The 25967-nt window shown below is 36.5% G+C and overlaps 3 protein-coding genes and 1 pseudogene across 3 annotated transcripts; all 4 read left to right on the plus strand.

Annotated features, from left to right (window-relative positions):
• The first annotated feature begins 547 nt into the window (after nucleotides 1–547).
• On the plus strand, nucleotides 548–3652 carry LOC147389745 (receptor-like protein EIX2). Its single transcript, XM_086417551.1, has one exon. It carries the CDS (start codon nucleotides 616–618, stop codon nucleotides 3589–3591), a length of 2976 nt encoding a protein of 991 aa, XP_086273677.1. The 5' UTR covers nucleotides 548–615; the 3' UTR covers nucleotides 3592–3652.
• Nucleotides 3653–4886: 1234 nt separating this feature from the next.
• LOC147389746 (receptor-like protein EIX2) lies at nucleotides 4887–11013 on the plus strand (annotated as a pseudogene).
• A 3096-nt stretch (nucleotides 11014–14109) lies between these two features.
• LOC147389747 (receptor-like protein EIX2) lies at nucleotides 14110–17055 on the plus strand. Its single transcript, XM_086419799.1, has one exon. The coding sequence runs from the start codon at nucleotides 14110–14112 to the stop codon at nucleotides 17053–17055; it is 2946 nt and encodes a 981-aa protein (XP_086275925.1).
• Nucleotides 17056–22031: 4976 nt separating this feature from the next.
• LOC147389748 (receptor-like protein EIX2) lies at nucleotides 22032–25062 on the plus strand. The gene is made up of 2 exons (XM_086418712.1): nucleotides 22032–22274; nucleotides 22658–25062. Exons 1-2 carry the CDS (start codon nucleotides 22092–22094, stop codon nucleotides 24989–24991), a joined length of 2517 nt encoding a protein of 838 aa, XP_086274838.1. The 5' UTR covers nucleotides 22032–22091; the 3' UTR covers nucleotides 24992–25062.
• Nucleotides 25063–25967: the final 905 nt, after the last annotated feature.

Consider the following 25967-nt stretch of genomic DNA (forward strand, 5'->3'; position numbering starts at 1 on the left):
TGCTCAACCCACAGGGCAACTTTATCCATCAAAACTACACGTTACACCATTTAAGTAGTGACAATGTTGTGGAGGGGCATATAAAGATTCGAAGTCAAGACTTGAGTAGCATACCCATTCCCTCTTACCATCTTAGCTAGCCCCCAGTGGGTATTTATATATATATATATATATATAAATTGGGAACTTACAGTAATAGCTGGATCTCATTCTCATGTCCAAGTCACCAATCAAGTAAATAAAACATACTCTTCAACACTCGCTTAAAAGCCTGTAGTCATAAGAGTTAGTTGTGATCTTGCTTTCAATTTCTTTTATCGGTCTCACTATTGCAAGTTGAAAACTTGATGGATAAATTGAGCGAACTTTCAACGGTTATGGGTCCCAAATCATTAATAGACCAAGGCTGAAGAAAGAGTTGAACGTAGTGGCCTTGAATTGAATCTAGATCATAGAAAGAAAAAAAAAATTCAAAAGTGGGGCTTAGAGATTATTAATAAATAAACAGCTAAGCTTTGAAAATTCATGATTTTGAGTAAGGATGGGCAACACATCTTTGAACACTTAGCTTCTAACTATTGACATTTTCTCTAATTGAAGTATTGGTTAGTATTCATGGATACATCCATGGTTCTGCTGGTTGCCTTGCTAGTACTTTTCTCCATTGCCAACACTAAGTTTAGTTTCGGTGATGGAGGGTCATATTCAGTAATGGTTTGCACACAAAGAGAGAGAAAAGCCCTTCTCAGCTTCAAACAAGGTCTTAAAGATCCTTCAAATCGGCTCTCCTCTTGGGCTGGTGAAGATTGTTGTACGTGGATGGGCGTAGGTTGTGATAACACCACTGGACGTGTTGTTCGCCTTCACCTCAGAGGTAGTGAAGACGGTTATTATCATGATTACAAAGATTTTGAAGCATACAAAAGATCAAAATTGAGAGGTGTGATAAGTCCTTCTCTATTGGAGTTGAAATATCTCAATTACTTGGACCTAAGCCTCAATGATTTTGGTGGAATTCGTATTCCATCGTTTCTTGGATCGCTAAAAAATTTGAGATATCTAAACCTATCTAGAGCTGGTTTCGGTGGCACAATTCCTCATCAACTCGGAAATCTCTCAAGTTTGCGTTACCTTGATCTGATTCATAACAATCCCTATATTTACCATTTTAGCTATCCATTTAGTTATCATGAAGGTCCATATCCTGATTGGTATGATCTAGGTGTTGATAATCTTCAATGGCTTTCTCGTCTTTCTTCTCTTCGATACCTTGACTTAAGTCAAGTGAACCTCGAAAAGGCATCTGATCATTGGCTGCAGGTAATTAATATGCTCCCTTCTTTATTACAGTTACACTTAAATCAGTGTAATCTTCAAGGCTTTCTTCATTCCCTTCCGTATGTGAATTTTACATCTCTTTCGATCCTTGATCTTTCAGGGAACTCCTTCGGTGATCATTCGATGCCTAACTGGTTGTTTAGTTTTACTGATCTTGTTTCGCTTAAATTTAGTTCCAATGCCTTTCAGGATCCAATTCCTGGGGCTCTTCAAAACTTGACTAAACTTAGAGCCCTTGATCTTTCTCATAACAATTTTAACTCTACCATACCTAACTGGTTGTATAACTTAAGCAATCTTGAATCTCTCGATCTTAGTGGCAATGATCTTCAAGGTTCAATCTCACTTGCTATCGGTAACCTCACTTCAATCACGGAGCTCGACCTGTCCTATTCTAACCTTGAAGGTGAGATACCGACAACTTTGGGTGATCTTTGCAATTTGAAGATATTAAGATTGCCCGAAAACAAACTTAGGGGGGAGATATCCAGATTTTTAACATGGTCATCTGGATGCATTGCAGGTAGTTTGGAGATTTTAGATTTGACTGATAACCAACTTTCAGGACCCATTCCTGAGAGTCTTGGACACCTTTCAAAACTAAATCATTTACGCTTATCTTATAATCCATTTGAGGGTATTGTGTGTGAAATTCACGTTGCCAATCTAACCAGATTAGAATCTCTAGAAATGCATTCAACCTCATTGATTTTAAGTGTGAGCTCCAACTGGATTCCTCCTTTTCAACTCAAGTATCTATCTTTGAGATCTGTCAGAGTAGCAACCCAATTTCCAGCATGGCTTCGTACCCAGAAGGAGCTTAGTGAATTAGATTTATCAGACACGGGAATTTCAGACACAATTCCCACTTGGTTTTGGAACTTGTCTTCCCAATTTGCATACTTAAATCTCTCCCACAACCAGATCAAAGGGGAGTTGCCTGAGTTTTTGGAGTCTCATGTTTCGTATTTTTTCGGCCTCTACATGCAGTCCAACCACTTTAAGGGTCCACTACCCCGACTGATCTCTCCTTACATAACAGAATTGGATCTTTCCAACAATTCAATTTCGGGACCTATTTCCGACTTCCTCTGCAATTCATTGAATGGAACAAATAGGTTGCGACTTCTTGATATCTCTGAAAATCTTCTATCGGGTGAGCTTCCCGATTGTTGGATGTACTGGCCATCTCTGGTGATGATAAATTTGGGGACAAACAAATTAACAGGAAATATTCCAAACTCGTTTGGTTCTCTATTTGTGCTTGAGTCCTTGCATTTGCACAATAACGATCTCCTTGGAGAACTGCCTCCTTCATTTGAAAATTGTAGAAATTTAATAGCAGTGGACCTCAGTGAGAATGGATTATCTGGAGACATACCAACATGGATAGGGAAAAGCATACCAGATTTGTTGGTGATCAGCTTACGTTCAAATAACTTCACAGGCGGTATTCCTCCAGAACTTTGTCATCTCACTTCTCTTCAAATGTTGGACCTCGCACATAACAATCTATCAGGAACCATACCGCGATGTTTCTCCAATCTCAGTGCCTTGGCCACCAACCAAATCAAACTTCAACGCATTTTTCAATACTCCATGTTTTGGGGTAGTTACGCACTTAAAGCGTTGTTGGTGACGAAAGGAATGCAACTCGAATACAGCAACACTCTTACACTTTTCACAAGCGTGGACCTTTCAAGCAATAAATTTTTTGGAGAGATTCCCGAAGAGCTAACAAGTCTCTTGGGGTTGAGATCCTTGAACTTGTCTCATAATTGTTTCACAGGAAAAATCCCTGAGAAGATTGGCGCCTTGAATTTACTGGAATCTCTTGATTTTTCAGTAAATAAACTTTCGGGCGTAATTCCTCAAAGCATTTCTAGTTTAACTTTTTTAGGCACCTTGAACTTGTCTCACAACAACTTGTCAGGAAAAATTCCTACAAGCACTCAGCTCCAAAGCTTCAGTGAATTCAGCTATATCGGCAACCAAGGACTCTGTGGACCTCCACTCAAGGAGAACTGCAAAATAGGTGAAGCATTTCAAGGCCCTAATGATGGTGATAAGGTACAAGAAGATAAAGATGGGCATGGGATTGACATGGAAAGCTTTTATATGGGTATGACACTGGGAATCATTGTGGGATTTTGGGTAGTGTTTTGTATTTTGTTACTCAACAAGTCATGGAGATTTGCTTATTTTCGATTCATTGATGATGTGAACCACAAATTCTGTACTCTGTTTAAGTAACAGCAGATAGTTTGGGTAGGTTGGTGAAGAACGATTTAATCCGTCTTTTGTATCTTTGAATTATAACTTGTAAGATTTTATTCTATAATTGCTGTTGAATAATACCCCCAAGATCTTAATTTATTTGATATTAATGAAAATCTTGAAGAAATTCGGAAAAAAGTAAGAAAAGTCCACCAATGAAGAAAATGTAAGGAAATCAATCCAAGAACAATATAGAAGAGTAAACAAAGACATAAGCACAAAAAGAAACATAGAGATTTACATAGTTTCCTCAAGATTGGTATGTCCACAATGATAGATTAGATTGATTAGTTGTATTTCTATACTGGAGGATCTACTAAATCTATAAATAAACCTGATGGGATAGTGTAATCATCGTCCATTTTTTTCTAATGAAGTTTCATCTTACATACCCCTAAGATTACATCTTGTAAACAAGTTCTTGCAATCGAATGTACTCTAAATTAAGTTTAAATGTAGAGAGTAACTTTCACTCTCATGTTGTTAGCCTATCAACTTCAAACTTTATAATTAACACAAGAAAAGAAAGTGAATTATTATTATTATTTTTTTAAATTTTAAAATCGTCCAAGACGAGCATAGTGTCACCAGAAAAAAAAAGTATAAATGAGGCTGAGGAAAACGATTCGACATCCTAGTTTAGGGATTGGATAAGTTTGCACTCCATATTCTATTAGCACCAATAAATTTTGAATATGGATCAGGTAAATTGTCCTGTTGTCCACATTGCACATTTGGTTAGAGTTTGAAACATAATGTCTCCTAACCAAGCCATTTTTTATATGGCATGCAGTTCAATGTATTTATTCTCCAATAAAAACATGCCACGTAGATATCGTATGTTACGGTAGGAACAGAGCACCATTTTGGATCGCGATTGTTAAATTATTTAGCTTATAAAAAACTTTTGAGTAGCTTGGTCATTAGTCAAAGTATCTGTGCTACGAACTCTATTAGAGGGAAACAAATTTGTTGGTTGAAAGAAGTATATACATACTATAATCTCCTCACTTCGTTGTCCCTTCACATCCCCTTAGTCAATCGAATCATGGAAAAAATTGTAGTATTTAAGTAAAATAATGACCAATTTTGAAAAAAAGAAATGATATTTGAATTTTAATGGATGTATTTTTCTGGATTATTATTTTTTATCATCTGGATGATTCCACATCTTGAATTTTTTATTTTGGGTGAGTACTTTCATCATTTGACTTGGGACAAAAGAAAAAAAAAGTGATCGAATTAAAATGTTAAAAGTGAATTTCTGGATTATGAATGTTTGTGAACAAAAAGGTAAGACCTCGCATTAGTTACAGCAACCCAATTTATATGATACTCAATGAAGAATTAACACAACTTTCTAAAGAAAAATGCTAAACCGAAAAGCATCTGTGGTTCTGTACACGCCACTAACTCAACACAGTGTTGTAGGAAGTCAGAACGGCTCAAAATGGAAAAGTGCTGAACTGACTTCCTTTGACACTGCACTGGTGTGGCAGTGGGTAGAGAACCATAAGCATGGAGGAAATCAGTTTACAACGACTCAAATAAAAATGCATAGGAAAAGATAACGTGGTTTATTGAAGAAAATAATGGGCATTCAAACTACTTCAATAAGATGAACAATAAGCATGGAGATCGAAGTTTTATACTTAAACACAAAGTGCCAAGCTCGACACTCTATATAAACAAAAGTGTGGGGACTGTCCCTTGGTGTTGAGTATAATGAGTCAAGCTCAACACAAAGCGTCTAACTCAACCCTTTGTTTATATAATTACTGAATTCATTCATAGACCCAGAATGAACTGTGTTGAAAGGTTCAGATTTGAGTCAGTCTAAATCATATAAAAAGAAATGAAAAGTCGGAGCATCGAGAATACCATTAATGATGAGAAATGACAACAGCATTTTTTTTTTTAATATCATGGTTGCTACACACATTAATATTTAAAGTTGGAAGTCTTGGCTTTGTACAGTTAGAATTTTGAGTAGACACAGACATGAACACTTGGCCTATATAACTACTCTTCACATGTTGTATAATTATGGTGTTGCTTATTCGTGGATACATCCATACTTCTCTTTGCTTTGATTGGTCTTTGTTCCATAGTGAACATCAGGTTTAGTTTGGGTGTTGGAGATTCGAATTCAAATGTGGTTTGCATCCAAAAGGAGAGACAAGCTCTTCTCAGCTTCAAACAAGGTATCAAAGATCCTTCAAATCAGCTTTCTTCTTGGGCTGGAGAAGATTTCTGTACATGGATGGGTGTGGATTGTGACAACACCACTGGACATGTTGTTCGCCTATACCTCAGAGGTAAGGAAGGTTTCAAGAGATCAAAGTTGGGTGGCAAATTATTTCCTTCTCTGTAGGAGTTGAAATATCTGAAATACTTGGGCTGGTGATGATTTTGGAGGAATTTGAATTCCAGTGTTCCTTGGATCGCTCAATGGCACTATTCCTCATCAACTTGGAAATCTCTTGAGTTTGCATTACCTTGATCTGAGCCATAACTATGATGATCGTGTGGAATTAGAGGTTGATAATCAAATGAAGATAAAGACTCTCAAGTGCACTTTAAAGTCTAGCAATAAATTGTTTTTTTTTTCTGGGATAAGAAATGGATATAATTTCATAAATGACTTAATTTGTACATTTGAATAAAATAAAATAAAAATTTAGCACAAACAAGATCATAGATGATTACAAAACAGTTGTGCTAAAAGCAATACTGGTGGATTACAATTATGGGAATAAGGAAGTTAATGATTTTCTGATCTTATTGTTGTATATATAGATATATAATTTTAGCTCCTAGTTTGTACTAGTTTTTATTTATTCTTTTTTTTTTTTTTTTTTGACAAGTGTAAAAATTTTATTGAAAGAAAGAAAAAGAGGCTGAGGAGGCCTCTCCATACAAGGGAAAGAGAAGAAAATAAACAAAAACAACAAACAAAACAAAATAACAGAGAAAGACAAAAAAAAAGTGATATGAGAATTGTTCAATCATGGTTCAATATAGCTAATCAAGTCTTCTAACATATATAATGTCAATATAATTTCACTGCAGGCCAATGCAAGGATTATACACTGCAGGCATTGCATTATATGGTTATAAAAGTCATTCAAGTACAATATGATTTATGCAAATCATCAGGGTCTAGAAGGCAATCAAGGCAAGAAAGTCACTGCAAATCACCTTTCACACTGACCCAACGAGGACAATGGGGTTTAAATACAAAAAATATTAATATAGATAAGTATATTTATATAAAAATAAATACAAGTAAACTTGTTTAAAGGTTTTGACGAGACGGCTAATTAGATGAGTAAACATTTGGAGTCACCACCTTCCACCTAGAATAGAGCTTCTAGGATCAGAGAAGTTGGTTTTACACTCCTATGCATCGTCTTATGTAAGCATGTACATATCTTAAGCTAGAGCCTTAACCCATTACTCCTGGGCCGGGGCATGTAAATGAAATCCAACAAACTCTTCAACCCTCCTCGCACCTCATATATGGATATTCCATTTCCTAACCCCCTACTTCTCATCTTAAGAGGACCTTTAATTTTACATCCTGCTTAGGCCCCCTCTCCAATCTTGTTTTTCTTAAGAGGCCCACTGACACATGAATGTTTCACCTAGTCCTTAATGTAGTGAGGTACACTACAAATCAGTCCAAATGTTTTTACATTAAGGCTTATAAACAGATCCACTTGTGGATCTCAACAGACAACAGTAATGGGTTCAGAATTCATTCATAGACCCGCAATGAAGTATCTATTAAACTGGTCAGAATTGAGCTGGTTCTAAGATACAAGCAAAAACACAAAAACAAATTTCTCAAGCAAATATGTTGTATTTTCACATTTCGGTTTGTTTGAATGTTATATTGAGCTTGCTGAACCCAATGAAAAATAGTAATAATAATCAACAAATTACAATGATTAGATTTGAAAATATGTTATGTGGTTCACTGCCACAAACAAAGAACAAAACATTCTACAAACTGGTTCACTTCATACTAATTTGCGATTCGATCTATTAGAACGAATTGAGTAACATAGGGTCAACCCACACTATACATCAACAAATGCATATAACATGAATAAGGGTCTAGGGAATTCGTCCTCAGGTCAAGGGAATATGGAACCCTTTTATGAAAAATGGTGATAGGAAAATGTATTCAATGGAAAAAATTGGTCAGGACAACAGCAAACTTACAAACAATTGGCTTTATATAACTACTGTTCTTTCCACATTTTCTCTAACTACGGTGTTGCTTATTAATGGAGATGTCAATTGTTCTTTTAGTTTCCTTGCTTTGGCTTTTCTTCATAGCTAACAGCAAGTTTAGTTTGGGCGATGGAGATGCAAACTCACACATGGGTTGCACCCATAGAGAGAGAGATGCCCTTCTCAGCTTCAGACAAGGTCTCAAAGATCCTTCAAATCTGCTCTCATCTTGGTCTTCTGGTGAAGATTGTTGTACTTGGACAGGTGTAGATTGCGATAACATAACCGACCGTGTTATAGGTCTGCACCTCAGTTTCGACGAAGAGAGATCAAAGTTGGGTGGTACAATAAGTCCTTCTTTGTTGGAGTTGAAATATCTGAATTACTTGGACCTAAGCCTCAATGATTTCGGAGGAATTCCCATTCCAGCATTCCTTGGATCGGTAAAGAATTTGAGATATCTAAACCTATCTAGAGCGGATTTTGGTGGCACAATTCCTCCTTCAATCGGGAATCTCTCAAGTTTGTGTTACCTTGATCTGAGTTATCCCGACTTTATGGGATTAAATGTTGAGAATCTTCAATGGCTTTCTCGTCTTTCTTCTCTGCGATACCTTGACATGAGTCAAGTGAACCTTAATAAGGCATCTGATCATTGGCTTGAGGTAATTAATATGCTCCCTTCTTTATCAGAGTTACACCTACACTGCAGTGGTCTCTATGAAATTCATTCTCTTTCATATGTGAATTTTACATCTCTTTCGGTCCTGGATCTTTCAAGGAACTTCTACAGTGGTTCGATTCCTCAGTGGTTGTTTAGTCTTAGTGGTCTTATTTCTCTTAATCTTGATGACAACAACTTTGAGGGTCCAATTCCGGGCGCTCTTCAAAACTTGACCAACCTTAGATTCCTTCACCTTTCTATTAACAACTTTAACTCCACCATACCTAACTGGTTGTTTAACTTTAGCAGTCTTGAATCCCTCCATCTCAGCAACAATATCGATCTCCTCCAAGGTACAATCTCAGCTGATATAGGTAATCTCACTTCAATCACAAGTCTTTACCTATCCTCTTGTAACCTTGAAGGAGGGATACCAACAACCTTGGGACATCTTTGCAATTTGCGGACATTAGGTTTGTCCAGAAACAAATTAAAAGGGGAGATATTCGTATTTTTAAATTCTTTATCTCAATGCGTCGCAGGTAGTTTGGAGATCTTAGATTTGAGCGAGAATCAGCTTTCAGGTTCATTGCTTCCTGATCAACTACTAGGCCAGTTTAAGAATCTACACTACCTCTCCCTTGAATACAACTCATTTTCTGGTCCTATTCCCATAAGCCTTGGAAGCCTTTCAAAACTAGAGAATTTATACATCTCTAATAATCCATTTGAAGGTGTTATGTCTGAAATTCACTTTGCCAATCTCACTAGATTAGAAAACCTAGGAATGGATTCAACCTCATTGATTTTGAATGTGAGCTCCGACTGGATTCCTCCTTTTCAAATCAAGTATCTGTATATGAGATCTGTCAAATTAGCAACCACCCAATTATTTCCAGCATGGCTTCGTACACAGAAGGAAATTTTTTTTCTAGATTTATCTGATATGGGAATTTCAGATACTATTCCCACTTGGTTTTGGAATTTGTCTTCCCAATTTATCCTTTTAAATCTCTCCCACAACCATATCAAGGGGAACTTACCCAATTTTTTGTACTCTAATGTTTCGGATGCGGGCATCTTCTTGAAATCTAACCACTTTGAGGGTCCACTACCCCATGTCTCTTCTAACATAACAGAACTGGATCTCTCCAGCAATTCACTTTCGGGACCTATTTCTGATTTCCTCTGCACTTCGATGGCCATAAATAGCTTGCGGCTTCTTGAACTCTCAGAAAATCATTTATCGGGTGAGCTTCCAGACTGTTGGATGTATTGGCCATCACTGATGATGATAAATTTGGGGACCAACAAGTTAACGGGAAATATTCCAAGTTCCATAGGTTCTCTACGTTTTCTCAGATCCTTGCATTTGAGAAATAACAGTTTCTCTGGAGAACTGCCTATGTCTTTGGAAAATTGTACCCAGTTGATTACTATTGACCTCGGCGAAAATGCTTTGTCTTGAGACATACCAAGATGGATGGGGAAAAACTTACCAGATCTGTTGGTGCTCCGTCTACGTTCAAATAAGTTCCACGGTGGTATTCCTCTACAACTCTGTCATCTCACTTCACTTCAAATGTTGGACCTTGCACATAACAATCTATCAGGAAACATACCACAATGTTTCGGTACTCTCAGTGCCATGGCTACCATGCCAAACTCAACTCTTCCTATTGCTTATTCTGAATACGGTGATCTTTATATCGAGAAAGCATTGTTGGTGATGAAAGGAATGCAGCTAGAATATGGCAACACTCTTACTCTCGTAACAACCATGGACCTTTCAAGCAATAGTTTATCCGGGGAGATTCCGTTAGAGCTGACAAATCTTTTGGGGCTGAGATTCTTGAACTTGTCTGAGAATTGTTTGACAGGAAAAATCCCCGAGAAGATTGACATAATAAGTTTACTAGAATCTCTCGATCTCTCAGTAAACAAATTTTCAGGAGTAATTCCTCAAAGCATGGCTAATTTAAATTTCTTGGCCCACTTGAACTTGTCAAACAACAACTTCTTAGGTAAAATTCCATCGAGCACTCAACTCCAAAGCTTCAGCAAGTCCAGCTATATTGGCAACCAAGGACTTTGTGGATCTCCACTCAGGGTGAATTGCACCCCATCTAAAGATCCTAATGAGGGTGATGGAGTGCAAGAAGATAAAGATGATGGCACATTGTTCGACATGGAAAGCTTTTTTATAAGCATGGCATTGGGAATAATTGTGGGCTTTTGGATTGTGTTTGGTGTTTTGGTATTCAAGAAGACATGGAGATTTGCTTATTTTCGGTTCATAGATGATGTGATGAACAAACTCTGTTCTCTGTTTTAACAGAAGTTAATTGCAAGTGGACCTCTTTAGGCTTTGTCTGTACCTGCAAATTCTGAGGCTTTGGGCAATAAAATGTTTGGAAAAATGCATGGATGTTATTGCTTTGAAAATTAAAAAAATCGCCAATAAATTACTAGTGAGATCGTTGATATGGCAAAATCACTGGTTTTTTTTATTATCAACGAATTCATTGATTATAAAAGTGACGAATTCACTGGAAAAACATGTTTGAGAATTAAAATGAGCAGTGTACCAGACTCAGAATTTTGTGACATTCAACACACGAAATAGTGATTCACCCAAGAAAATAAGTGAATGTTTGAGAATAAGTAAGAGTTGAGGTGCCAATAAAAGCTCTCTCTTTTTTCTTTTTTGCTAGATTTCTATTTTTTTTTTTTTGGGTTTAGGATTTCATATGAACCTAATCATTATTGTAAACAACTACTAAAATTATTTGAAGAGTATGCTTTAATCTTTAATTGGGGTGTGATATAATTTAAGAAATTAGAGTGTAATAAGTAAAAGTTGGATGGCAATACGTATCTTTATACCTTACTATTATAATGAGAAAAGGTGTGATAAAAGTGGTTTGACATCAAAATTTGAGTGGTCATAATATGTCAATGCCTCATTTTAAAAGCATGAAAATAAAATTTGGTGTAGTTAAAGTATATAGGTGTACTCATTTAATTAGTATAAATAAAAAAGAATTGATGTTATGATAATGTAACTAAATTTTTATCTCACCCAATTTATGAATATTATGTGGCATCTTACTATTGGACAAACCAATTATGTGGGATCCATCTTAATTGAATAGCCACTCTCACACATAAATAGAGTGTCACAACTCTTGATTAGTTCAAAGAACCTTACGAGATTGCATCATTGTTCTTTCAATTATACGCTCTTGTATTAGACCACAAATCATGCTCAGTTAAGAGATTGTGCATGTGTTGGACTATAGAAATAGGGAATTAAATTCTTAAAACAACAAAGAATAGGTGGGGTGGGACCACGGTTAAATTTGAAAATAATGAAGTGCCAAACGTAACTAGGCAACAAGAATGCTTACAAATTACGATTGCAAAACAAAAAGAAAATATATGAAAACTAGGCAATGATGAAAATACTAAAAGAACTAAATTCACCACTAAGGGCTGTAGCCATGAGTGCCAATGCTCTATATTAAGCGATTTAAAAGAATATAATCAAGACCATATTTCTTTGCCCTGAACATCCCTTCGATCACTCAGATTTTATTTTATTATTATTATTTTTTTTTGTTGAGGAATTGAACTGAATGGCTGTTTTAATCAATTCTTTATCATTTGGGAAAGTATATCATTCATGAACTATTCAAAGAATTGATAATTGTCTTAGACATAAATAATGATTTTGTGGTCATTATATATTAACGAACAATCCTTAAATTTTTTTCATAGTTAAACATAAATTTTTGGTAATAAATAATCAGTTGAAAGCTTCAAAAATAAAAAATAAAACTTGTATAAGTAAGCAGTCTCTGAAGGACAAGAAATTTCTTGTTAAGGGATACATCCACAAGTGAACATCATGAACTTCAACTGTGCTATTGAGAAAAATAAAAGAAACATCAATGTCCCTAGCCTTCACAATTCCTCTACTCATTCATGATTTTGAATTGAATCTATAAAGTCCATTTCAGAAATAACTTAGACCTTAGAATATTCATGTCGCTAAACAACAAAATGGTCGATTTCACTGCAGGCCAATGCAAGGATTATACGCTGCAGGCATTACATTATATGGTTATAAAAGTAATTCAAGATCAATATGACTTATGCAAATCATCTGGGTCTAGAAGGCAATCGAGGCAAGAAAGTCACTGCAAATCACCTTTCACATTGACCCGACAAGGACAATGCGGTTTAAATATAAAAAATATTAATATAGATATGTATATTTATATATAAAAAAATAAAGGTTTTGACGAGACGGCTAATTAGACGAGTAAACATATGGAGTCACCACCTTCCACCTAGAATAGAGCTTCTAGAATTAGAGAAGTTGGTTTTACACTCTTATGCATCATCTTATGTAGGCATGTACATATCTTAAGCTAGAGGCTTAAACCATTACTCCTGGGCCGGGGCGTGAAAATGAAATCCAACAAACTCTTCAACCCTCCTCGCACGTCATATATGGATATTCCATTTCCTAACCCCCTACTTCTCATCTTAAGAGGACCTTAAATTTTGCATCCTGCTTCAATCCTGTTTTTCTTAAGAGGCCTCCTGACACATGAATGTTTTTACATTAATGCTTATAAACAGATCCACTTGTGGATCTCAACAGACAACAGTTATGAGTTCCAAAATCATTCATAGACCCACAATGAAGTATCTATTGAACAGGTCAGACTTGAGCTGATTCTAAGATATAAGCAAAAAAAAAAAAAACAAAAACAAATTTCTCAATCAAATATGTTGCATTTCCACATTTCAGTTTGTTTGAATGTTATGTTGAGCTCGCGGAACCTATTGAGAAAAAAATCAACAAATCACAACGATTAGATATGAAAATATGTTATGTGATTCACTGCCACAAACACAAAACAAACCATTCTATGAACTGGTTAGCTTAGTACTAATTAATGGTTCGATCTATTAGAACGAATTTGGTAACATAGGGTCAACCCACTACACATCAACAAATGCAAATAAATGTTGGAAATATGAGAAGATTTGAGAGAAGATGAAGAATGATGTTAAATTTAGATGGAATAATTCATTCATTACATCAAGCTCCATATATGGAACAACCAAACACCATTACATAATACTATTCCTTACAATAAGGAAACCACAACATGGATCATAAATGGAAAAGAAAAAGCCTTAAGAAACCATAAAACAAGGAAAATATGTCTCCCATTACAAATTAATAATTTAATAATTAATACTTTACTTGGAGTGCACATGGGGTCTAGTGAATTTGTCGTCAAGGTCAAAGGAACATGGACCCTTTATAAAAAAAAAGACAATGAGAAGCACCTATGGTACCCATAGACTTTCACGTCGAGAAGTGCAATATGAGGTTCCAGCCTGAGGTCACTTCAGCGTTATTAAAAAAAATGGTGATAGAAAAATGTTTTATTGGAAGAAGTTGGTGAGGTCAACAATGTCAACAGCAAAATTATAAACAATTGGCTTTATATAACTACTGCTCTAACCACATTACCTTTCTCTAATAATTACAGTGTTGCTTATTCATGGAAATGTCCATTGTTCTTCTAATTTCCTTGCTTTTGCTTTTCTTCATAGCCAACAACAAGTTTAGTTTGGGCCATGGAGATTCAAACTCAAATATGGGTTGCACCCATAGAGAGAGAGAAGCCCTTCTAAGCTTCAGACAAGGTCTCAAAGATCCTTCAAATCTGCTCACCTCTTGGTCTTCTGGTGAAGATTGTTGTAAAACATGGAAAGGTGTACATTGCAATAACACTACCGGCCATGTTATACACTTGCACCTCAGTTACAACGAAGAGGAATCAAAGTTTGGCGGTACAATAAGTCCTTCTCTGTTAGAGTTGAAATATCTGAATTACTTGGACTTAAGTCTCAATGATTTCAGTGGAATTCCCATTCCAGCGTTCCTTGGATCCGTACATAATTTGAGATATCTAAACTCATCTAGAGCAAATTTTGGTGGCAAAATTCCTAGTTCACTTGGGAATCTCTCAAGTTTGCATTACCTTGATCTGAATCATCCTGAATTTATCGAATTAGATGTTGAGAATCTTCAATGGCTTTCTCGTCTTTCTTCTCTGCGATACCTTGACATGAGTCAAGTGAACCTCAATAAGGTATCTGATGATTGGCTACAGGTAATTAATATGCTCCCTTCTTTATCAGAGTTACACCTATACCACTGTGGTCTCTATGAAATTCATTCTCTTTCATATGTGAATTTTACATCTCTTTCGGTCCTGGATCTTTCAGGGAACTACTTTGGTGGTCATTCGATTCCTAACTGGTTGTTTAGCCTTAGTGGTCTTGTTTCTCTTAATCTTGATGGCAACAACTTTGAGGGTCCAATTCCGGGCGCTCTTCAAAACTTGACCAACCTTAGATCCCTTCACCTTTCTAATAACAACTTTAACTCCACCATACCTGACTGGTTGTATAACTTTAGCAGTCTTGAATTCCTCGATCTCAGCTACAATATTCTCCTCCAAGGTACAATCTCAGCTGATATCGGTAATCTCACTTCAATCACAAGTCTTTACCTATCCTACTGTAACCTTGAAGGAGGGATACCAACAACCTTGGGACATCTTTGCAATTTGCGGACATTAAGTTTGTCCAGAAACAAATTAAAAGGAGAGATATCTGTATTTTTAAGTACTTTATCTCAATGCATTGCAGGTAGTTTGGAGACCTTAGATTTGAGCGAGAATCAGTTTTCAGGTCCATCGCTTCCTGATCAACTACTAGGCCAGTTTAAGAATCTACACTACCTCTCTCTTGAATACAACTCATTTTCTGGTCCTATTCCCAAAAGCCTTGGAAGCCTTTCAAAATTAGATTATTTATACATCTCTAATAATCCATTTGTAGGTGTTATGTCTGAAATTCACTTTGCCAATCTCACCAGATTAGAACAACTAAGCATGGATTCAACCTCATTGATTTTGAATGTCAGCTCCGACTGGATTCCTCCTTTTCAAATCAAGTATCTTTACATGAGATCTGTCAAATTAGCAACCCAATTATTTCCAGCATGGCTTCGTACACAGAAGGAAATTTTAAATATAGATTTATCTGACACTGGAATTTCAGATACCATTCCCACTTGGTTTTGGAATTTGTCTTCCCAATTTTTCCGTTTAAATCTCTCCCACAACCACATCAAGGGGAACTTACCCAATGTTTTGTACTCTAATGCTTCGGATGCAAGCATCTTCTTGCAATCTAACCACTTTGAGGGCCCACTACCCCATGTCTCTTCTAACATAGCGGAATTGGATCTCTCCAACAATTCACTTTCGGGACCTATTTCTGATTTCCTCTGCAATTCTACGACCATAAATAGATTGCGGCTTCTTGAACTCTCGGAAAATCATCTATCGGGTGAGCTTCCAGACTGTTGGATGTATTGGCCATGTCTAATAATGATAAATTTGGGGACCAACAGGTTAACAGGAAACATTCCAAGTTCCATGGGTTTTCTACTTGTGCTCAGATCCTTGCATTTGAGAAATAACGGTCTCTCTGGAGAACTGCCTATGTCTTTGGAAAATTGTACCCGGTTGATTACCATTGACCTCGGCGAAAATGCTTTGTCTGGAGACATACCAAGATGGATGGGGAAAAGCTTACCAGATCTGTTGGTGCTTCGTCTACGTTCAAATAAGTTCAACGGCGGTATTCCTCTAGAACTCTGTCATCTCACTTCACTTCAAATGTTGGACCTTGCACATAACAATCTATCAGGAAACATACCACAATGTTTCGGTAATCTCAGTGCCATGGCTACCGTGCAAAACTCAACTCGTCCTTTTTCTTACTCCGAATACGATGGTCTTTATATCGAGAAAGCGTTATTGGTGATGAAAGGAATGCAGCTAGAATATAGCAACACTCTTACTCTCGTAACAACCATGGACCTTTCAAGCGATAGTTTATCCAGAGAGATTCCGTTAGAGCTAACAAATCTTTTGGGGCTGAGATTCTTGAACTTGTCTGAGAATTGTTTGACAGGAAAAATTCCTGAGAAGATTGACGTAATGGGTTTACTAGAATCACTTGATTTCTCAGTAAACAAACTTTCGGGAGTAATTCCTCAAAGCATGGCTAATTTAAATTTTTTGGCCCACTTGAACTTGTCAAACAACAACTTCTCAGGTAAAATTCCATCGAGCACTCAACTCCAAAGCTTCAGCGAGTCCAGCTATATTGGCAACCAAGGACTTTGTGGACCTCCACTCAGGGTGAATTGCACCCCATCTAAAGATCCTAATGAGGGTGATGGAGTGCAAGAAGATAAAGATGATGGCACATTGTTCAACATGGAAAGCTTTTATATAAGCATGGCAATGGGAATAGTTGTGGGCTTTTGGATTGTGTTTGGTGTTTTGGTATTCAAGAAGACATGGAGATTCGCTTATTTTCGATTCATAGATAATGTGACGAACAAACTCTGTACTCTGTTTTAATAGAAGTTAATTTAGGGAAATTGCTGGAGAACCATTTAATGTTTAATCTGTATCTGCAAATTCTAAGGCTTGTTCTATAATATTCTTTGGAATAATGCAAGGATGTCATTTCTTTGAGAATAATATCTTCGAGAGCTTTCTGATCAAATTGAGGGGATAAGTCTCAAGGTGACTTCACAGTCTAATCAAATTCGATCCATCACTTTGGCAAGCGATGGTCCGAATTCTATAATGATCTTGACTGATACTAGTAGAACTTATATTTACATTTGAATGAAAAACAAATAATTGAAAGACTAGGCAAGTTGTTGTTTGAGGAAATTTGATAGATAGCTAAATGCAAGTCGGACTTTTTTTCTGTCCCTGGTCGAGTTATGAATCAACCTCTTGGTGATGCAAATAAAAATGAGGCATGATAATAAAACATTTTCAATTACATTTCTTTACTTTATTTTAATCTTGGCTCGCTAATGTGATTAAAAATTGAAACTCGGGTAGCTTGACATTGAAGAAGATTCATAATTTTGACATTTTCTTTAATTATGGTGTTGCTTAGTCATGGATACATCCATACCTATCATTGCCATGGTCGGGCTTTTCTCCGTTGCCAACATCGAGTTCTGGGCAATGGAGATTTGAATTCAGGCCACCCATTTGACAAGAGAGACAAGCCCTTCTTAGCTTCAAACAAGGTCTCAAAGATTCATCAAATCTACTTTCCACTTGGTCATCCGATGAAGATTGTTGTACTTGGACAGGTGTAGATGTGACAACACCACCGGCTGTGTTATAGGCCTGAACTTCGGTCATAACAGATCAAAGTTGAAATATCTGTAATACTTGGACCTAAGCTTCAATGATTTTGGAGGAATTCACACTCCAATGTTCCTTGAATCGATCCAAAACTTGAGATATTTAAACCTCTGTGGAGCCAGTTTCGGTGGCACAGTTACTCATCAACTCAGAAATCTCTCAAGTTTGCGTTACCTTGATCTGAGTAATAAATATGATTCAGGATTAGAGGTTGAGAATCTTCAATGGCTTTCAAGTCTTTCTTCTCTGCGATACCTTGACTTGAGTCAAGTGAACCTCAAAATGGCATCCAATCGTTGGCTCCACATAATTAATATGCTTCCTTCTTTATTACAGTTAAATCTAAACAGTTGTAGGCTCCAAGGACACCTTCATTTGGTCTGTACTCGGTGCTCAAACTGAGCTGGGGTTGATGACCCCAGGCTCGATGCTTGAATTGAGATGAGCTTGGTCAACCCTCTAACTCGCCCAGGTTGGGTGGATTAGGTTCTTTGGCTTGGAGTCTGATCTTTCAAAAAAATGTCAAATTATCACTAGGGGTGCAACTTGGTTCGGGTTGATTCGATTTAGAACAAAATTAAAACTGAACCGATCAAGGTCAATTTCATTATATGTGAACCAGAACCGAACCAAATTAGTTTAAACCGAATCAACCCAAACCGACTTTAATTCGGTTTGGTTCGGTTCCGTTAAATGGGTTAAAAATAAACCTCTTTCTCAAAGATGCTTAAGAATTGGGCGAAACAAATCTGACTGCGCGTAACCAGCAATTGTAGAAGTCCAACACACGACGTTTCTTTCAGGCATTCTATCAAATACATGACAAGCATCATCTCTTCGATCACATTTTGAATAAAAATCTATCATTGAAGGACCTAAGAAGACATCTAAGACAAAATAATTTCTCATAATAAAACCATGAATCCTCCTACCCAACCGAAGATCTTCAACTCTTGCACAAGCAGTTAAAACACTTGGGATGAGAGAGAGATAGATCCATCGCCGGCTGCCGGAGTTGAGTTGTAGTCCACAGCCGTGTCGCACTGTCGTACACAATGCCGAGAGACAAAGACAGAGACAGAAACAGAGAGGGAGAGGGAGAAAGGGACAACCGTCGGCCACCAGAGTTAAGTTCGCAGTCGCACGTACGCTGCAACTGCAAGTCTACAAGAGACGAGAGAGAGAGAGTAGAGGGAACAGTAGGGTTTCGTGGTGGTTTTTTTTTGTAAAAAACGTAAAAATCAATTGTGTAATATATATTAAATATTTTATTTTAAATAAATATTGATTTGGTTTTCGGTTTGGTTCGATTTTTTATATTGTCTGAACCGAGAACCAAACCGAATTCATCGGTTCTTCATTTTTTAGACCCGAAATTGAACCGATATATATTTAAACCGAACCAAACCAATCCAAATTCTACGGTTTGGTTCGATTATCTGTTTGAATCAAATTAAGTTGCACTCCTAATTATCACCATTCAAAGCAAATATATAGGTGCATTGTTTACCATATTCCACAAACTTAGAACGAACTGTATTACGAACTAATTTACTACGTAACATTACACAATTTGGTCCAATGGGAAGAAATTAGAGTACTCACCCTATTAGAAATAATCCTATGATCCGAAGTATAAATCAACAAGAATACAAGATCTCACAAGATACAAGATATACGTAATTCGATCAAAGCATCGACCTACGTCCACGGGCAAAAATGACGATTTCACTATATTAACCAAAGAAGAACTAGATTACAATTTCTCTCTTTCTCTCGTATATCTCTCACCAATCCTTTAGGGTCTCATCTTTTACCCTTTATATACTTAAGGTTACAAAGAGGTTAAACGTGTCGGATCCAAAACCAAATCAAATGGGCTCAATCTTTTGCCCGTCATTAACGAATTATCAAAAGATCCAGGTTAAATCCACAACAACTCTCCATATACAAGAATAGAAGACATAATCCAACACACCCTTTGTAATTGTGGTTTTTTTATCGATCTATTATACCACTTGCTTGATTGGTAAAAGTAAATAATGTGTTACATTGGAGGCTAATGTTTCACCCCCAACATTTTGAGAAATTAAGATGACTAGAAGGAACTAGGAAAAGCTCATACCATTCCAGAATAACTCTCGAGTCTCAACTGAAGAAATTTTAATTTGAAATCATCTTGTGTTGCACGTATTGTTATACCTTTAATGGAAAAATTGTTGTTGTAATGCTTTATTGCACTTTTACATTACTTTTTAAAACACTTTTGCCTGAAATACTTATTATTTTCATTGATTCACTTACACATTTGCAGATCTACACATGAGCATTTAGATAGTAAACCTCCAAAATGCCACACAATGTTAAGACAGCAATTCTGCAATTGATTTAACATAGTCTTTGGAGAAGGATGTCATACGAATGTCTCATTCCTACTTGTATTGCACGAATTCCAATAGAAATTCTGCTAGTTACCATTTGACAACGGACTCTGGAGAGTTGGTATTATATAAAGACTTCCGCAACCAACTTATAAAGTTGTTGTTGACTCTTCACATTTTCGTTTTCACCTTAGACCCACTTTGAGTTGTTACTACCAGGCAAACAAAAAACATTCAAATTCTAAAAATTATAAAAATAAAAATAAAAACATTACAGAGATTTGTAGGCGTACCAAGCAGAGCCTTATAAGTCTTTTTTTTTTTTTTTTTAATGACAAAAATGGTAGCCTTGAGGCTGTTTTAAATGAACTGTGGTGTGGGAATACAAACTCTGAAATTTTATGGTTCCTGATTGACTATTGGGATTGAGTATATTCCAATATGAACTGGCATTTTAGGTGGGTTTAAAGTCCCATCAGGAAAAAATCAAACATCAATTTGAACTTTCTTTCATTTACCTATCAAGGGTAGGCGCAAACATTTATGGCTCCGTGGCCAAATAGTGTCATGATGTGCCCAAAGCCGAAAGTCTTACTTTCTCACATATTTTCTTCAAAAGTTTTAATGATGGCAAATTATCTTTGCTATTAAAGAAGATCACTACAGATGTTGAAAGTTCAGAATTCACTGGCCAATGAATGGTAATCACAAATGGTTTGATTTTGTAACAACATCACTTAAGGGTTTTAATTTTAGAGCCACCGGTCAACAATTGAGACCCCATAATGTTGTATGTGTTGAAAATGGCCATGGCGGCTGGGATAAATTATGAACAATGACAACAGAAAATTCATCAACCATGATTTTAAACTTGGTTTCACGTCTCGTTTTGTTCAGTCCCGATATCAAGTTAATTCGGATGATACGTCTTGTCTTGTTCGAGTTGTCTCAATGATTTTTAGCCATTTAAAAAATCGAAAAAATTCTGAAAAAAAAAATCAGAAATGATTCCTATTAAAAAATGAAGTCATATATATATATATATATATATATATAATTACAAAAAAAAAAATCCTAATATACCTATCAAAATAAATAAATTAAATATTTATATTATTACATATGTTTCATTTTCATTACACAAGTGCATCAAACTTGTTTTCTAAACACAACATTTAAAGAACACCAAACTTATCATCAAAAATATTAAAGTATTATCATCAAATAATTTATGCTAGAATATCGATCCATTTGAACTTTCTCGAAGTAACACACAAGCACATCGATCCCTAACTTTCTCAAAGCACTACCATCAACCAAGTAAATCCACTTCGATTTTGTCTTGAATTAGATAAAGAAGATGAAGTTTTTTCTTTTAAAACCTTATATTTTTTTTATATTCACTTGATTGAGAAGATGAAGAAAAATCAATTTAGGTAAAAGAATATAGGATTGATAACATTTAACTCATTTATCTCATTTAACTTAGATGAGATTTTGAAAATCTTGTCCGATACATATCGTTTGTCTCGCGATTTATTCATTGATGTTAGGTATCGTTTGTCTCAAATGAGATATTGAAAAATCTCGTCCGAGACGTCTCGTTTATCTCACGATACGTAGTCGTCTCAAATATATTTGTGAGTTGGTCTTATTCAATTTTAATAGCGAGTTAACTCGGTCAATACATCTTTATCTCGGACGAGTTTTAAAACCTTATCATCAACACTTGGCCTATAAAACTACGTACGGGTCTTAATTACATTATCTTGATCATGGATACATCCGTACTTCTTCTGTTTGGGCTATTTTTCATTGCCAATATCAAGTTTAGTTTGGGTGATGGAGATTCATATCGAGACGTGGTTTGCACACAAACAGAGAGACAAGCTCTTTTCAGCTTCAAACAAGCTATCAAAGATCCTTCAAATCTGCTCTCCCCTTGGGTTGGTGAAGATTGTTGTACATGGAAAGGTGTACATTGCCATAACACGTCGGGACGTGTTGTTCGCCTACAACTCAGAGGTAAACAACATGATTCTTCTTCTCATGAAAATGGTGAAACTCACAATAGATCAAAGTTGGGTGGGACCATAAGTCCTTCTCTGTTGGAGTTGAAATATCTGAATTACTTGGACCTAAGCCTTAATGATTTTGGCGGAATTCGCATTCCAATGTTCCTCGGATCCCTCGATAATCTGAGATATCTAAACTTGTCTCAAGCTGGTTTCAGCGGCACAATTCCTCATCAACTTGGAAATCTCTCAAGTTTGCGTTACCTTGATTTGTCAGCTTCTCTTGGTAATTTAGATGTTGAGAATCTTCAATGGCTTTCTCGTCTTTCTTCTCTGCGATACCTTGGCTTGAATGATGTGGACCTCAGAAAGGCATCTGATCATTGGTTGCAGGTAATCAATATGCTCCCTTCTTTATCAGAGTTACATCTTAGCTCTTGTGAACTCCGTAACACTGATTCTCTTCGGTATGTGAATTTTACATCTCTTGCGGTCCTTGATCTTTCAGCAAACAAATTGGGTCCTTCGGTACCAAACTGGTTATTTAGTCTTAGTGCTCTTGTTTCCCTTAAACTTGATTCCAACCACTTTCAGGGTCCAAGTCCGAGTGCTCTTCAGAACTTCTCTAGTACCCTCAGAGCCCTTCATCTTTCTGAAAACAACTTTAACTCTACCATACCTACCTGGTTGTACAACTTTAGCAGTCTTGTATATCTTGATCTTAGCTTCAATGATATTCAAGGTACAATCTCTGTTGATATCGGTAACCTCACTTCAATCGCAAATCTCGACTTATCCTATTGTAACCTTGAAGGCGGGATACCAAGAACCTTCGGAGGTCTTTGTAATTTACGGACATTAAGTTTGTCCGGAAACAAATTAAAAGGAGAGATATCCGGGTTGTTACAAGGTTCATCCCAATGCATTGCAAGTTGTTTAGAGTCCTTACATTTGGGCAATAATCAACTTTCAGGTCCATTGCCTGATCAACTGTTAGGCCAGCATAAAAATCTAACCTCCCTCTATCTTAATTACAATTCATTTTCTGGTCCTATTCCCAAAAGTCTTGGAAGCCTTTCAAAACTGGAGAAATTATACATCTCTAATAATCCATTTGAGGGTGTTGTGTCTGAAATTCACTTTGCCAATCTCACCAAACTAGAATTTCTAGAAATGGATTCAACCTCATTGGTTTTACAAGTGAGCTCAGACTGGATTCCTCCTTTTCAACTCAAACTTCTATATATGGGATCTATCAAAATAGCACCCCAATTTCCCGCTTGGCTTCGTACACAGAAGGATTTTGTTGATCTAGATTTATCTAACACAGGAATTGCAGATTCCATTCCAACTTGGTTTTGGAAGTTATCTTCCCAATTTTTATATTTAAATCTCTCCCACAACCAGATCAACGGGGAATTGCCCAAGTTTTTCAAGCTTGATGAATCTCCAGGTGCAACCATCTATTTGCAATCTAATCACTTTGAGGGTCCGCTACCCCGTCTCTCTCCTAATGTAAAAGAGCTGGATCTTTCCAACAATTCACTTTCAGGACAATTATCTGACTTTCTTTGCAATTCGGTGAATGGAACGAATATGTTGCGACTTCTTGATCTCTCAGAAAATCTTCTATCGGGTGAGCTTCCTGACTGTTGGATGTATTGGCCATCTCTGGTGAGGATAAATTTGGGGACTAATAAGTTAACAGGAAATATTCCAAGCTCCATGGGTTCTCTACATGTGCTTCAATCCTTGCATTTGCGTAATAACGGTCTGTCTGGAAAATTGCCTTCATCTTTGGAAAATTGTACCAAGTTGATTACTATCGACCTCGGAGAAAATGGATTCTCTGGAGTCATACCAACATGGGTGGGGAAAAACTTATCAAATCTGTTGGTGCTCCGACTACATTCAAATAACTTTAACAGCGGTATTCCACCAGAACTCTGTCATCTAACTTCTCTTCAAATGTTGGACCTTGCCCATAACAATCTGTCAGGAATCATACCGCGATGTTTCGGAAATCTCAATGCCATGGCTACCAAGCAAAGCTCAATTGAACTTATTTCTTACTCCCTCTATGACGGTCAGTATATTGAGAAAGCATTGTTGGTGATGAAAGGAATGCAGCTTGAATATAGCAGCACTCTTACTCTTGTAACAACCATGGACCTTTCAAGCAATAGGTTGTCTGGAGTGATTCCTGAAGAGCTAACAAATCTTTTGGGGTTGAGATTCTTGAACTTGTCTGAAAATTGTTTGACAGGAAAAATCCCCGAGAAGATTGGCATCATGGGTTTACTAGAATCTATTGATTTCTCAATAAACAATCTTTCGAGCGTAATCCCTCAAAGCATGGCTAATTTAAATTTTTTGGCTCACTTGAACTTGTCATACAACAACTTGTCAGGTAGAATTCCATCGAGCACTCAGCTCCAAAGCTTTAGAGAGTCTAGCTATATCGGCAACCAAGGACTATGTGGACCACCACTCAATAAGAACTGCACAAGAGATGAAGCATCTCAAAGTCCAGATGATGGTGATGGAGTACAAGAAGATAAAGATAGTGCTTGGTTGGACATGGAAAGTTTTTTTACAAGCATGGCAATGGGAATTGCGGTGGGCTTTGGCGGTGTGCTTGGTGTTTTGGTATTCAAGAAAAAATGGAGAGTCGCTTATTTTCAATTCATCGATGATGTGAATGAAAAACTCTGTACTTTGTTTTAACTTTATAGATAAGAACCACTGTCTTTCCTATGTATATTGATATGAATGAAAAACTCTACATTTTTGTAAAACTTTGTGCTTCCAGCCCGAGCCCTCTGTCTTAAGCTTTGTCTTCCAGTATATGTTCAAAATTTGGGGCTATGCTCTCTATGATTTCTTCTGAATAATATGAGTAGGAAAACTGTCAGTTAGTATATAGGTTATATTATACAGAAAAGAAGTTAATTTGATTGCCATAGCTCCTTCCCATCATGTGGACCTTCACTCGATGTCATACATTTGAAATTGTAAGGCGATTTCGATCCATTCTGACAATTTGTGACAATGAATGACAATCACTAAACAACATATTCATAATTTTGATATTGAGACTTAACTTAAGGTCTATTCCAACAATTTGTAACATCGAGTGACAAATGGAGAATGATATACTCATAAGTTTGAAGATTTATATGTAACTTTAGATCCAAACATCCATTTCTCTATTGTCATATATGCATTTTGGATATTTCATTAAGATTCGACTAAGCCTGTCTGAACCCGCCCATCAACAACCTTGACCCTTGATAATGCTGTTGTGGTCCATTTTACTATTCTATTTTTGAGGATATTTAAAAAATTCAAATAATTGTTGTTCCGATTCTCAAAATACCATATCTTTCAATTTATAAGTCTAGTTACATGGAAAATGGTGGCATTGAGTGTGTTCTAAATGAACTTTGGTGTGGGAATATAAACTCTCAATTATGTTTCTGATTGAGGTTTCTATCTATTGGAATTCAGTACTTTTCCATATCGACTGGCATTTTGGAGAAATTTTTGCTCTGACTTTTTCCTCACACATCTCACAGACTCTCCACTATGTTACACATGGAGCCTAACGAGAGTAATTTTGTAAATTAGGGATGCCCTCAATACACATGGGCTCATGTGATTGGTCGATCCTAGATCCTTTGAGATCTATAAGGGAAAAAGT

Source organism: Akebia trifoliata, chromosome 12 (assembly GCF_017979445.1).
Source record: "Akebia trifoliata isolate Shusen 1 chromosome 12, ASM1797944v1, whole genome shotgun sequence".
NCBI classification, from domain to species: domain Eukaryota; kingdom Viridiplantae; phylum Streptophyta; class Magnoliopsida; order Ranunculales; family Lardizabalaceae; genus Akebia; species Akebia trifoliata.